Source organism: Trichechus manatus, unplaced genomic scaffold (genome assembly GCF_000243295.1).
Source record: "Trichechus manatus latirostris isolate Lorelei unplaced genomic scaffold, TriManLat1.0 scaffold00027, whole genome shotgun sequence".
Classification (NCBI taxonomy): Eukaryota; Metazoa; Chordata; class Mammalia; order Sirenia; family Trichechidae; genus Trichechus; species Trichechus manatus.
In genome coordinates, this window is record NW_004443963.1 from 19452642 (window position 1) to 19464269 (window position 11628).

Below are 11628 nucleotides of genomic sequence, written 5' to 3' on the forward strand. Positions count from 1 at the left end.
ATACCCACCAGTAAGGAAATGGCTCGGTAAGTTATGTTACATCCACCCCAAGTAATATTACAGAGATATCAAACAGAATGAACTGAAGCTATACCAGATGACTTGGAGGGAAGGATTTCCATAAGGTTATTGTTGTGTTAGAAAGGCAAGATACAGGATAGAGTGTATAATATGATCTCATTTTTGTAAAACAGTAGTGATCTAAAATAAAAGCCTGAATGCTTGTGTATGTGATATGATTATATGAATGTTGATAAAGATAGGAAAGGATGTTGTCTTAGTCATCTAGTGCTGCTACAACAGAAATACCACAAGTGGATGGTTTTAACGAAGAGAAGTTTATTTCTTCACAGTCAGAGTAGGCTAAAAGTCCAAATTCAGGGCATCAGCTCCAGGGGAGGGCTCTTTCTCTCTCTTGGCCTTCTTCTCTTCGGTGTTCTCCTGGACTAGGAGCTTCTCGGCGCAGGGTCCCCAGTCCAAAGGACGCACTCTGCTCCTGGCACTGCTTTCTTGATGGTATGAGGTCCCCCGTCTCACTGCTCACTTCTTTTATATCTCAAGAGATTGCCTCAGGACACAATCCAGTCTTGTAGGTCAGGTCCTGCCTTACTAACACAACTGCCACCCATCCTCCCTCATTAACATCATAGAGGCAGAATTTACAACACATAGGGAAATCACACAGTACCAGGAATCATGGCCCAGCCAAACTGATATACACATTTTTGGGGGGACATAATTCAATCCATGACAGATGCATACTAGATTTTTTACATGGAGGAGATGTTGATGGTGGGTAGGAGGAAAAGGGGTGTGAGGAGCCAAGCAATGAAAGGGGGGGATAAAAGTTCACTATTGAAAGAGGTCAATATAATGTGATTACATATATGTACAACTATAGGATGTGTATGTAGATAGAAAAAGTTAATTTTTAAAAACTAATTCAGAGGGACAAATAAACATGATCAATGAGAACAGTCTAAAAACAAACATGTATTGAATTTAAGATCTTGGAGTGGGATTAACATGGAGAGAGAAGAATTTCCAGCAAGCAGATACAATGGTAAGCAGTGTAATGGGGAAAGAGCAAGTTGGATTTAAAACATAAGAAGGAATAGATTATAGAATAGTTTGGGGGAATAATTAGTTGGCCAAGACACGAAAGACCACGTAGTGTATGAATTCTACTTATATAGAATCTCCACAATAGGTAAATTTATAGAGACAGAAAGTAGATTAATGGTTGCCTAGGACTGGGGGCTGGGCTGCTAACTGAAAGGTCAGTGGTTGGAACCCACCAGTGGCTCCACAGGAGAAAAGACCTGGCAATCTGCTCCGTAGAGATTACAGCCTTGGAAACTCTATGGAGCAGTTCTATTCTGTCACATAGGGTTGGTAGGAGTCAGAATCGACTTGATGGCACCTAACAACAACAGCAGGACTAGGGGAAGGGGCAATGAAGAGTGACTGCCAGTGGGTGCATGATTTCTTTTTGGGGTGATGAAAATATTCTGGAATTGGATAGTGGTAATGGTAGTACAAGGAGCCCTGGTGGCACAGTGGTTAAATGCTTGGCTGCTAACTGAAAGGTCAGCAGTTCAAACCCACCAGCCACTCCTCGGGAGAAAGATGTGGCAACCTGCGTCCGTAAAGATTTGTTGTTGTTGGGTGCCATCAAGTCCATTAGGACTCATAGCAACCCTGTGTACAACAGAACAAAAAGCTGTCTGGTCCTGCGCCATCCTCACAATCCTTGGAAACCCTCATGGGACAGTTCTACTCTATCCTTTAGGGTCGATGAGTCAGAATCAACTTGATGGCAATGGGTTTGGCTTTTGGGGAGGTTAATGGTTGTATCTGTGAATATACTAAAAAACACTGAATTGTATACTTTAAAAGGGTAAATTTTATGTTTTATGAAGTTTTATGTTGTATGAATTATATCTCAATAAACCTGTTTTTAAAAAGAAAAAAGCCAGATAAATGAGTCCCCTGGTGGAGAATATTAAAATCTAGGACTAAGACTTTGAATCTGATCTAATGGGCAACAAAGAACCATTATAGGTTATGGGTATGGAATGGATTTTCTGCAGTTTCCCTTTTTTATCTGGACTTTCATTGTAAAAGTACATACTCATTGAAATAAAATTCCAGTAATATAAAATAGAACATTTTAGTGTTCTCCTATCTCACTCCCCATAGATCACCACTATAAAAAGTGTAATTCTTTTCTAAATATTTTTCCATTTCTCTTTTTTTTTTTAAATACAAATAAGATCGTATTATCCATCTTGTTCTGTAACTTTTTCATACAGCGGTGTTTCATGGATATCTTTTCATACTTAGAAATGAAGATAATGCTCCTTTTCATTGCCCGTAGTAGTTTTCAAGTTGTATTCTTGGGGTACCTTACAGATACCTTAGGGATCTTACCACTGCTAAGAGATGAGAGAGATCAGGTGAATAGGCAATATTCTTTTTGTTTTACGTATTAGACTTCACCTAAGATTTTGTTTGCCAGAAGGGTTCCATTGGCAAAAAAAAAAGGACCAAGTGCATCATTCCTCCCACCTCCTGCTTTTTCCACTTTAAAAAACTCTGCTGCAAGATAAAGAGGATCTAACTCAGCTTGTCTGTTATTCATTATTTTACTAGGATGTATATTAATTATTATTAGGATGGTATATTAATTTCTGCTGATAAATGAGTTTCAAAAGGCAACTTAAACATACATTTGAATGTTCATAGCAGCAAAAAAAATTTTGTTTTGAAAACACCTCAAACTTCCATCAGTATAAGAATGAATAAACAAATTGTGGTCTAGTCCTACAGTGGTATTCCACAATGGTAAAATGAATGAGCTACAGTTGTAACCCATCAACACTGAAGAAGCTCAAAATCATAGTGAAAAAAGTCACAGGAAAAAATATATAGTAAGATTCTACCATATTAAAATGTTCAAAATCAAGCAGAAATATATTGTATGTACATACATAAATTTATAGAATTTTTATAAAAGCAAAGAAATGACTAAGACAAAATTCTGTATAGTGGTCACCTCTGGAGGTGACGTTGGAGGTTGGAATTAAGGGAGGTTACAAAGGGGACTTCAACTATATTGATAATCCTCGAACTGAGTTATAGGTACATGGGTTTTTGTTTTATTCTTTAAACTGTAAAGATAGGTTCATACACTTATGTGTATGGTATATTCCACAATAAAGGTTTTTTTAAAGACAACCTAGAGTCAAGGATGGTTTGTTTTTACTTTTCTCAGTTAAGTTGCTTGTACATGATATGACTTATTTATTTATAAGAGTGGTATGTTCTTATAGAAAATTTAGAAAATATAAATAAGGAAATAGAACTCATCAGCAATCCTATCATTAAAAGATACTATTTTTAACATTTTGGTACACTGTTGATCTCTGTGGGGTTTTTCCTATTTTTGTGTATTCATTTTAAAAGTTTTTACAGAAGTGAGATTATTTTACTGTAATATTGTTTTGCAGTGTGCCCATTATAAGGCTTTTGAAAGTGAATTTTATCCTAAGCAAATCATATCCGCATGTTAGATGCTGTTGGTGCTTAGCGAGTTGCTAGCTGCACAGCCTTGGGCAAGTTTCTTAACCTTTAGGTCTTAGTTTCCTCATGTGTAAAACGTTATTATAAGGATTACCTTATTACCATAGGGAAAGCACTTAGGCAGAATCTGGCATGTGATAAACAATCAAGGTTTTTCATATTTTTTAGAGAGGCAGTAGAGCGTAACAGTTAAAATTGCAGATTTAGATCCAGACTGCCTGAGCTCAGATCCCAGCTCTGCCATTTCTTAGCTCTGTGACCATGAGCAAGGTACTTAATCTCTCTCTGCCTCAGTGGCCTCCTCTGTAAAATGGGGATGTATTAGATGTCTATTGTTTCTAACAAATCTCTCCAAAACTCAGCATCTAAGACAATAAGCATTTATTATCTCACATAGTTTCTGAAGATCAGAAATCTGAGAGCAGCCTTAGCTGGGTGGTTCTGAATCAAGATCTCTCATGAGGTTTCACTCAAGCTTTTGGCTGAGGCTGGAGTCATCTGAAAGCTGGACTGGGGCTGGAGAGTCCCTTTCCAAGATGGGTCATTGTGGGTGTTGGCAAGAGACCTCAGTTCCTCATCATATGGGCCTCTCCATAGTGCTGGTCATGACACAGCAGCTAGCTACCTCTAGAATAAGTCATCCAAGAAAAAGAGAGCAGGTGCCCAAGACAGAAGCTGTAGTGTCTTTTATAACCTAATCTTGAAAGTGACATGTTGTCACTTATGCTATATTCTATTGATGACACAAACCAGCCCTGGTACAGTGTTGGGGAGGGGACTACAAAAGAGTGTGAATACCAGGAGCCAGGATTCGTGGGAGCCATCTTGGAAACTGGCTACCACAGCGAGTAATAATAGTAAGCCACATCATATAGTCACTGTAAAGATTAAATGAGTTGATACATGTTAATAACTTAGAATAGTATCTGACTAATAGTGGTAGAATTCTCACCTTCCATGCAGGAGACCCGAGTTCAGTTCCTGCCAGTGCGCTTCAAACAACCACCACTTGTCTGTCAGTGGAGGCTAGCATGTCGCTGTGGTGAACAGGTTTCAGCAGAGCTTCCACACTAAGACAAACGAGGAAAAAAGTCCTGGCAATCTGCTTCCGAAAATCAGCCAAGGAAAACCCTATGGATCACAATGGTCTGGTCTCGTGCATGGGGTTACCACAAGTTGGGGGCCAGCTAGATGGTAGCTGACAACAATAACAAACATTCAATAAGCATTAGATAATATTTTGCTATTATTAGTGCTTAGTGTAGGCTGAGGGATGCGGCTTTTGTGACGGATTGTTTTAGTAACTCTTGCTTAGGAACTTAAAGTAAAAACAGGCATAATTTCCATTGCATAAGGAAAGCATTCACCTAGTCATCCCTGGGCTAGCAGCGAGGAAGTCTGCTAGGTACTAATATTAAGAACAAACACATGGCATTTCACAACAGCTTCTTAATCTGGGGTGTTTTGGGACCTATAGGTGAGAATGAAAGAAATCTGAGACTCTTGAAATTATATGCCAAAAGTTAGTATGTGCCTAGCCTACAAGCAGTTTACTGAGCAGAATGAATCCATACCTTTCAATATATTCTCTAGGGAGTCTTCAAACCTTAAGAACCACATTCTTTATCTAGTTGGATTCTCATGACAGCCCCAAGAGGTGGGTTTTGAAGGATAGAAAGGGTTTTGAAGGATAGAAAGATGGGGCTGACCTTCAAGTCACTGTTAATACAAAGGCAGAGAGTGACAAATCCTATTCGAAAGGTATTATTTTACCTTGGGAATTCAGAAGGAGGAATTTATTCCGGCTCTTGAAATTGGGGAATACTTTTTGGCATTTAGCTCTGGTGTTAAAAACTATAGATCATTTAACAATATTTATCAAATGCATGCTATATTCCAGTTATTATTCTAGGTCCTGAGAATATAGTATTTAGCAAACAGGCAAAAATCTGCACCCTTACGGAGCTTACATTCTTTTGGGGAAGTCATATGGAGAGAATGTGACCCTTTTCCCCACCTTATATATTGAAACTTGAGGGCAACTTTGATTAAATGCCTGACACTGCCTTCCACATAATGGTGTGGTGTTCAGTAAAATTTGACTGAATGAGTAAAAGAATGAACCAAAGAGCTGGAAGAGATACTAAGGGGTCAAGAGCCTAGTTTTCAGGCAGGACTACATTTAACTATTATTTTCCCCAGATTTTTGCAGTGGAATGGAAATTTGAAATCTGGGTTATCTCCTCGAAGCTGTGAGGAGATTTGACAAATTGAAGAGCTGAACTTTGGTGTCTCCATCTACTATTGAGCTACTTTTAGTTCTTTGGCACTTTAGAAATGCAAAGCGTCATTGTTATTTGTTATTTCTAGGAGAGGTGACGCCAGGACTATCCCAGGTGGAATACGCGCTTCGCAGACACAAACTAATGTCTCTGATCCAAAAGGAAGCACAAGGGCAGAGAGGGACAGACCAGACAGTGGTTCTGCTGTCCAACCCTACATACTACATGAGCAACGATATCCCCTACACTTTCCACCAAGACAACAATTTCTTGTACCTGTGTGGATTCCAAGAGCCCAATAGCATTCTGGTCCTGCAAAGCCTCCCTGGTAAGCAGTTACCATCACACAAGGCCATGCTCTTTGTGCCTCGGAGAGACCCTAGTCGAGAACTTTGGGATGGCCCACGATCTGGCACCGACGGAGCAGTAGCTCTAACTGGAGTGGACGAAGCCTATCCACTAGAGGAATTTCAACATCTAGTACCAAAACTGAGAGGTAATAAGTGGGAGCAGAAGTCCAGTCACAGACCAGATTGGGGTTAAGACCTGCCTTACCTTCACCACCAAGTTTAGACAAAGTTCTCAATTCCCTAAAATGATTATCATAGCAGTGTTTTCCTGACCACTGTTAAAGGAACATAAGTCTTTTGAAAAGACTGGGCTGCTTCATAGGTTGCATTAATTCATTTGATAAGTCTTCACTAGATGATTCATTTACAGAGACTGTTTTAACTGTCTTAGTTTGAAATCTGAGAGAATTTTTTTTTTAAAGTAGAGGATGGGCACGGCCCAGTCTTCAAAATTACTGACAAGTTTATTGACCACTGCTTATCAGAGGACCACCACTCTTATCTAAACACTTTGCCAGCTCTTCAAAAGGAAGCAAGATTCTCAAAGAGAAATCCATGGATCACCAGCTCAGCATTACCTGGGAACATACTAGAAATGCAAAGTATCAGGCCCCATCCATACCCACTGAATCAAAATCTGAACGAGATTCTCAGGTGACTCGTGCACAGTAAAGTTTGAGAAGCACTACTTGAGATTTTACAAGTTAACTTTTTAACAATCAAATACGAATTTGTGACTTCAGTTGAGTTCTGGCCCTTCAAAGTAGTCGCTTTGTCTACATTTATTCTGGTGAAATTACAATCACTCAGAATGTTTTGGGATTCCTCTTCTGGAACTTTCTTCAGAACTAACTCCACATTATAAACTATCCTTAGTGACTGTTATAAATCTTCAGGTTTAGGAAGCATTTTATTTTTTGAATCATCCAAAAGTCACTTAAAGCCAAATTTGATAAATAAGATAGATGGATCAAGTTGGATTAAGAATTTTTTACCAAAATGATGTAGAGTTGTAAAGTTTTAGTCTGATTTTCTTATGATTTATAAACCATCACTGAAGGCAGCTTCTAAAAGAGAACCCCAAAAATGTTTCCAAAAAAACTCATTTGAATGTGTAGATTGTAATACGTTTGATTGAATTATTTTTATCACTTTATGGAAACATTTTCTGTTTTACAGAGATAATTACCCAGTTTAACTAGCAGAACTTTCTTATGTCTTCAAAGTATACATAAAGGCACAGAATCTTTCTTTTTTTTTTTTTTGTAGCTTTTGGATTTCTTGAATTAGTTGCTGGCTATCATGTTTAACAGTCTAAATTTCATTTATCCAGTATAGTTAAAATCACACTTAAAATATTTTTCTCAGGAGTACTTCTCATGCACTATTCTGAATGTTAGTAGTTTACCAGATAAAAGCACTAGGCAAAAGAAAAGATTTATGAAATCAGAATTATTTGAAAGTTTAGAAAAATTGGGTTATGATTTCATACAGAGAAGTAAATAGTAGAGACCATTTTAACTTTTTAAAAATTACTATCATTAAATTTCTATGTACTAAAAGTAAGATTAGTATTTTCCATGTAATGTACACATAAAACCATTTTTACTTTTAAATGAAAATATTTAGGATGTCGTATTACTAATGCATGGCGCAGGACTGGGCAGTGTTTCATTCTGTTGTACCATAAGGTCGCTATGAGTCAGAATCGACTCCACGGCACCTAACAACAATAACAACGTCAATATTACTAATGCATATCCAATCAAAGTTTTCAGGGATTTTTTTCCTTCTGCTGTCCCAAAGTACTTTTTAGTCATATAAACTATCTAATTCCCCAGACTTAGATTGTTAGGAATGATACTAATGGCCTACCATGAGAAAAAAAAAAGAAAGAACAAATGTAGACCTGATGTTGTGTGGAAATCACTTCTATACTAAGCCTTCTTATCATATAGCTCAGGTAAATATAGACCACTTCCTTGGGCCCCTAAATTTAAAATGTGAACGCTGACTGTCTACAATGTGAATAGATAGCAGGTGGAAAGGGAGAGGTGGGTAAGTGTAATTAGCACATTTTGTCAACTACAGTGTTTCTAGAGCAGTGAATAATTGCTCCAAAATGAAAGAAGAACCTCCTTTCACTAGTACTGAGATCTTTTTATGAAAGAATGCAATGCTTTAACTATATAAGTCATAATCTGAGTACTTTTTCTACCGTTTTGGGTGCAATTACTCAAGAATGCCTCTAGATCAATAGTGGTGGAGATCAATTGTTATAATTGTTCTTTAACAGATAATAAATAAAATCAGTGCTTGAATAAAGCTGCCTCCAACTGTATCCTTTAGTCCCATCTATCTGTCATCCTTACAAAGAACACTGAAATTTTGAGGCAGAAAATCTCTATATTCAGTCTCAGAATATCTTGCCATTTTAGGGGAATGGCCTTTCCAGTGGTTTATGATCAAACCCTTCAGTTACTTTACTCCTGAGAAAGTCTGCACTCTTTAGAGTTCCACACCACGGATCCTATAGTTGTGGCTCTTGTTCAATTCACTATGACAGTTTGGTATTTCTTATTGCTGCTGTTAATTTTGTTTTAAATTTATTTTTGACTTCTTGTTTTAAGCTGAGACAAATATGGTTTGGTATGACTGGATGAGGCCCCCTCACGCACAGCTTCACTCTGAATACATGCAGCCTCTGACTGAAGCCAAAGCCAGGAGCAGGAACAAAGTCCAGGCTGTCCACCAGCTGGTGCAGCGCCTCCGGCTGATCAAATCTCCTGCAGAAATTGAGCAAATGCAGAATGCTGGGAAGCTGACATCACAGGTATGGTTGCAATTGAAAACGTTTTTGCCAAACTAAAAAATTATAAGCTCTTAGAGTTCGGTGGGCACCTTGAGGTCACATACCCAATGCAGTAATCTCCTCACAGACAGATGAACGTCTAGCTTCTGCTTAAATAGGTTTAGTGAACATGTCTTGCTCATGGTAGTGAACATGAGACTTGCTCAATACTTTAAAAGGCATAGTAAATGCCATCTTGTATCTTTCACCCATCAATCTTAGTTGTTTCTTCTGGGAACAACATTAATTAATTCTATTTAATAACTGTACCAATAGAAGTTAAACAGGGTTTGATGGCTAAAGAAGACTCAGATGATCCAAAATGACAGTGCTAACAAATCTACAATTACAGGAAAAGGGTACAAGATAGCAACAGCATTAGAGTAAGGGTATGCATCACAGCCAATGGCCATCTCAAAGCAAGGCGCCTGGAGAAGCCAGCTACAGGCTCCTATTGCCCTCCCTCGTAGGGGCCAGGAGCAGGATGTGTTTTCTCTCCCAGATCAGTAACCTCTAATGCATAAGGAGAACACTAAGGAACTAGGCAGCCCAAAATGGAACCTCAGCTAGGGATTTTTGTCTTTTTTTGGTCACAAGGCATATTTCTATCACATAACAGCAACCCTATGGGGGTCTCATCAACACCAAGTACAAACCATCCTTATCAGTGTTATCGAGACACAGTGCTGGCAATCTAGTACAAACTGCACCAAAGCCTGTTGGACCAATGGCTACAAATGGACTTTATTTTATTCATCAGTATGCCTCACTGCTTAACCAAGCAGGAACTTTAGAAAACAGCTAAGGCTACTTCCAAGCCTTCTGGAATTAACCCTCACAGAAAAGTCTACATCCCTGACCCCTGGTCAAGGCTCTTTTCCTATAAAATAATAATTGTTAGTTTGACAGCAATTACTTAATAACCCCTTATTTGTTATTGTACATGTTTAGATTCTATATGTGTTTTTTGATTGCTAAAGTCCCAACCCCTGTACCTGTAAATATGACCCTATTTGGAAATAGGGCTTTTCTTTTTTTGTGTTAACGAGGTCATACCAGAGTAGAGTGTGTCCTATACCTAATCCCTTCTGAGTGATGTCTTATAAAAAGGGAAAACACACAGAGGGACACACCGGGAAGTGACCGTGTGAGAAATTGTCTATAAGCCAAGGAACACCCACAGCTACCTACAAGGAGGGACCCTCCCTGTAAAATGGAACTAGTAGTAATAGTAATAGCAGCATCAGAACCTGCCTAACTTCTGGGAAGATAACGAGAATCAGGATTAGCCCAAGGCTGACCCCTATGAGGTAGAGATCAGACACACCTCCACTCTCCAACCTTTTTACCAATTCTGACACCAGCCATCCCTCCCATAGCACTCTACTTCTCTTCTGGGTTCAATAATCCATTGCAATGGCCACACACAACTCACAGACCATACTTACTTAAGTGGTTTGTTAAGGAGCAGGGTACAACTCAGGATCAGGATAAGGAAGCATGTAGGCAAAGTCTCCCTTCTTCAGTGCAGGAAGCTCTCACGGCTCCCCTTGGGCATGCAGGCTTTCTCTCAGCTCCCTGAAGACAGGCTTCTCTTGGCCTCCTCAAGACAGGCTCATCTTGGCCCTGCCATCTGTCACCACCGGCTCAGCCACTGGGACCCTTCCAGGCCTATTGTCATTGGCTGTGCCCCTTCCAGGCCCATCGTTGTCTTTAGTGTGACAGCCCTTGACCCATGTCACAGCTCTTTAGGCAGTTCTTTGCCTCCTTTCATTTGCATAGTAGGCTGTAGTCACTTCATTTGTTTAGTCTATTGACCAAGTCCTATAAGGTGCATACCAATCACAGAGTAGGGTGCAACCTGTTGTTGTTGTGAAGTGCTGTCAAGTCGATTCTGACTCATAGCAACCCTATGTATAACAGAACGAAACACTGCATGGTCCTGCACCATCCTCATAATCCCTGCCATGCTTGAGCCCATCGTTGGAGCCACTGTGTCAGTCCATCTCATTGAGGGTCTTCCTCTTTTACGCTGACCCTCTACTTTACCAAGCTTGATGTCCTTCTCCAGGGACTGATACCTCCTGATAACATGTCCAAAGTATGTGAGATGTAGTCTCACCATCCTTGCTTCTAAGGAGCATTCTGGTTGTACTTCTTTCAAGACAGATTTGTTCATTCTTTTGGCAAACCATGGTATATTCAGTATTCTTCACCAACACCACAATTCAAAGGCATCAGTTCTTCTTCAGTCTTCCTTATTCATCTTCCAACATTCGCATGCGTTTATGAGGCAATTGAAAACACCATGGCTTGAGTCAGGCACACCTAAGTCTTCAAGGTGACATCTTTGCTTTTCAACACTTTAAAGAGGTCTTTTGCAGCAGATTTGCCCAGTGCAAGGTATCATTTGATTTCTTGACTGCTGCTTCCACAGGTGTTGATTGTGGATCCAAGTAAATAAAATGAAATCCTTGACAACTTCAGTCTTTTCTCCGTTTATCATGATGTTGCTTATTAGTCCAGTTGTGAGGATTTTTGTTTTCTTTATGTTGAGGTG

The 11628-nt window shown here is 39.3% G+C and overlaps 1 protein-coding gene across 5 annotated transcripts in view; it reads left to right on the plus strand.

The window, feature by feature from the left end:
• Positions 1 to 11628, plus strand: part of XPNPEP3 (X-prolyl aminopeptidase 3) — a 78795-nt gene that overhangs the window by 25514 nt on the left and 41653 nt on the right. For 4 of the 5 annotated variants that reach the window (XR_002823666.1, XM_004373892.2, XM_023729072.1 and 1 more), the window contains 2 exons: positions 5956 to 6363; positions 8848 to 9050. Coding sequence is in view for 4 of the 5 variants with exons in the window: in XM_004373892.2 (XP_004373949.1) it covers positions 5956 to 6363; positions 8848 to 9050 (611 nt within the window). In the remaining variant the exon portion in view is untranslated. The remainder of the gene's footprint in view (positions 1 to 5955; positions 6364 to 8847; positions 9051 to 11628) is intronic. The other variant, XM_023729073.1, reaches the window with a different exon arrangement.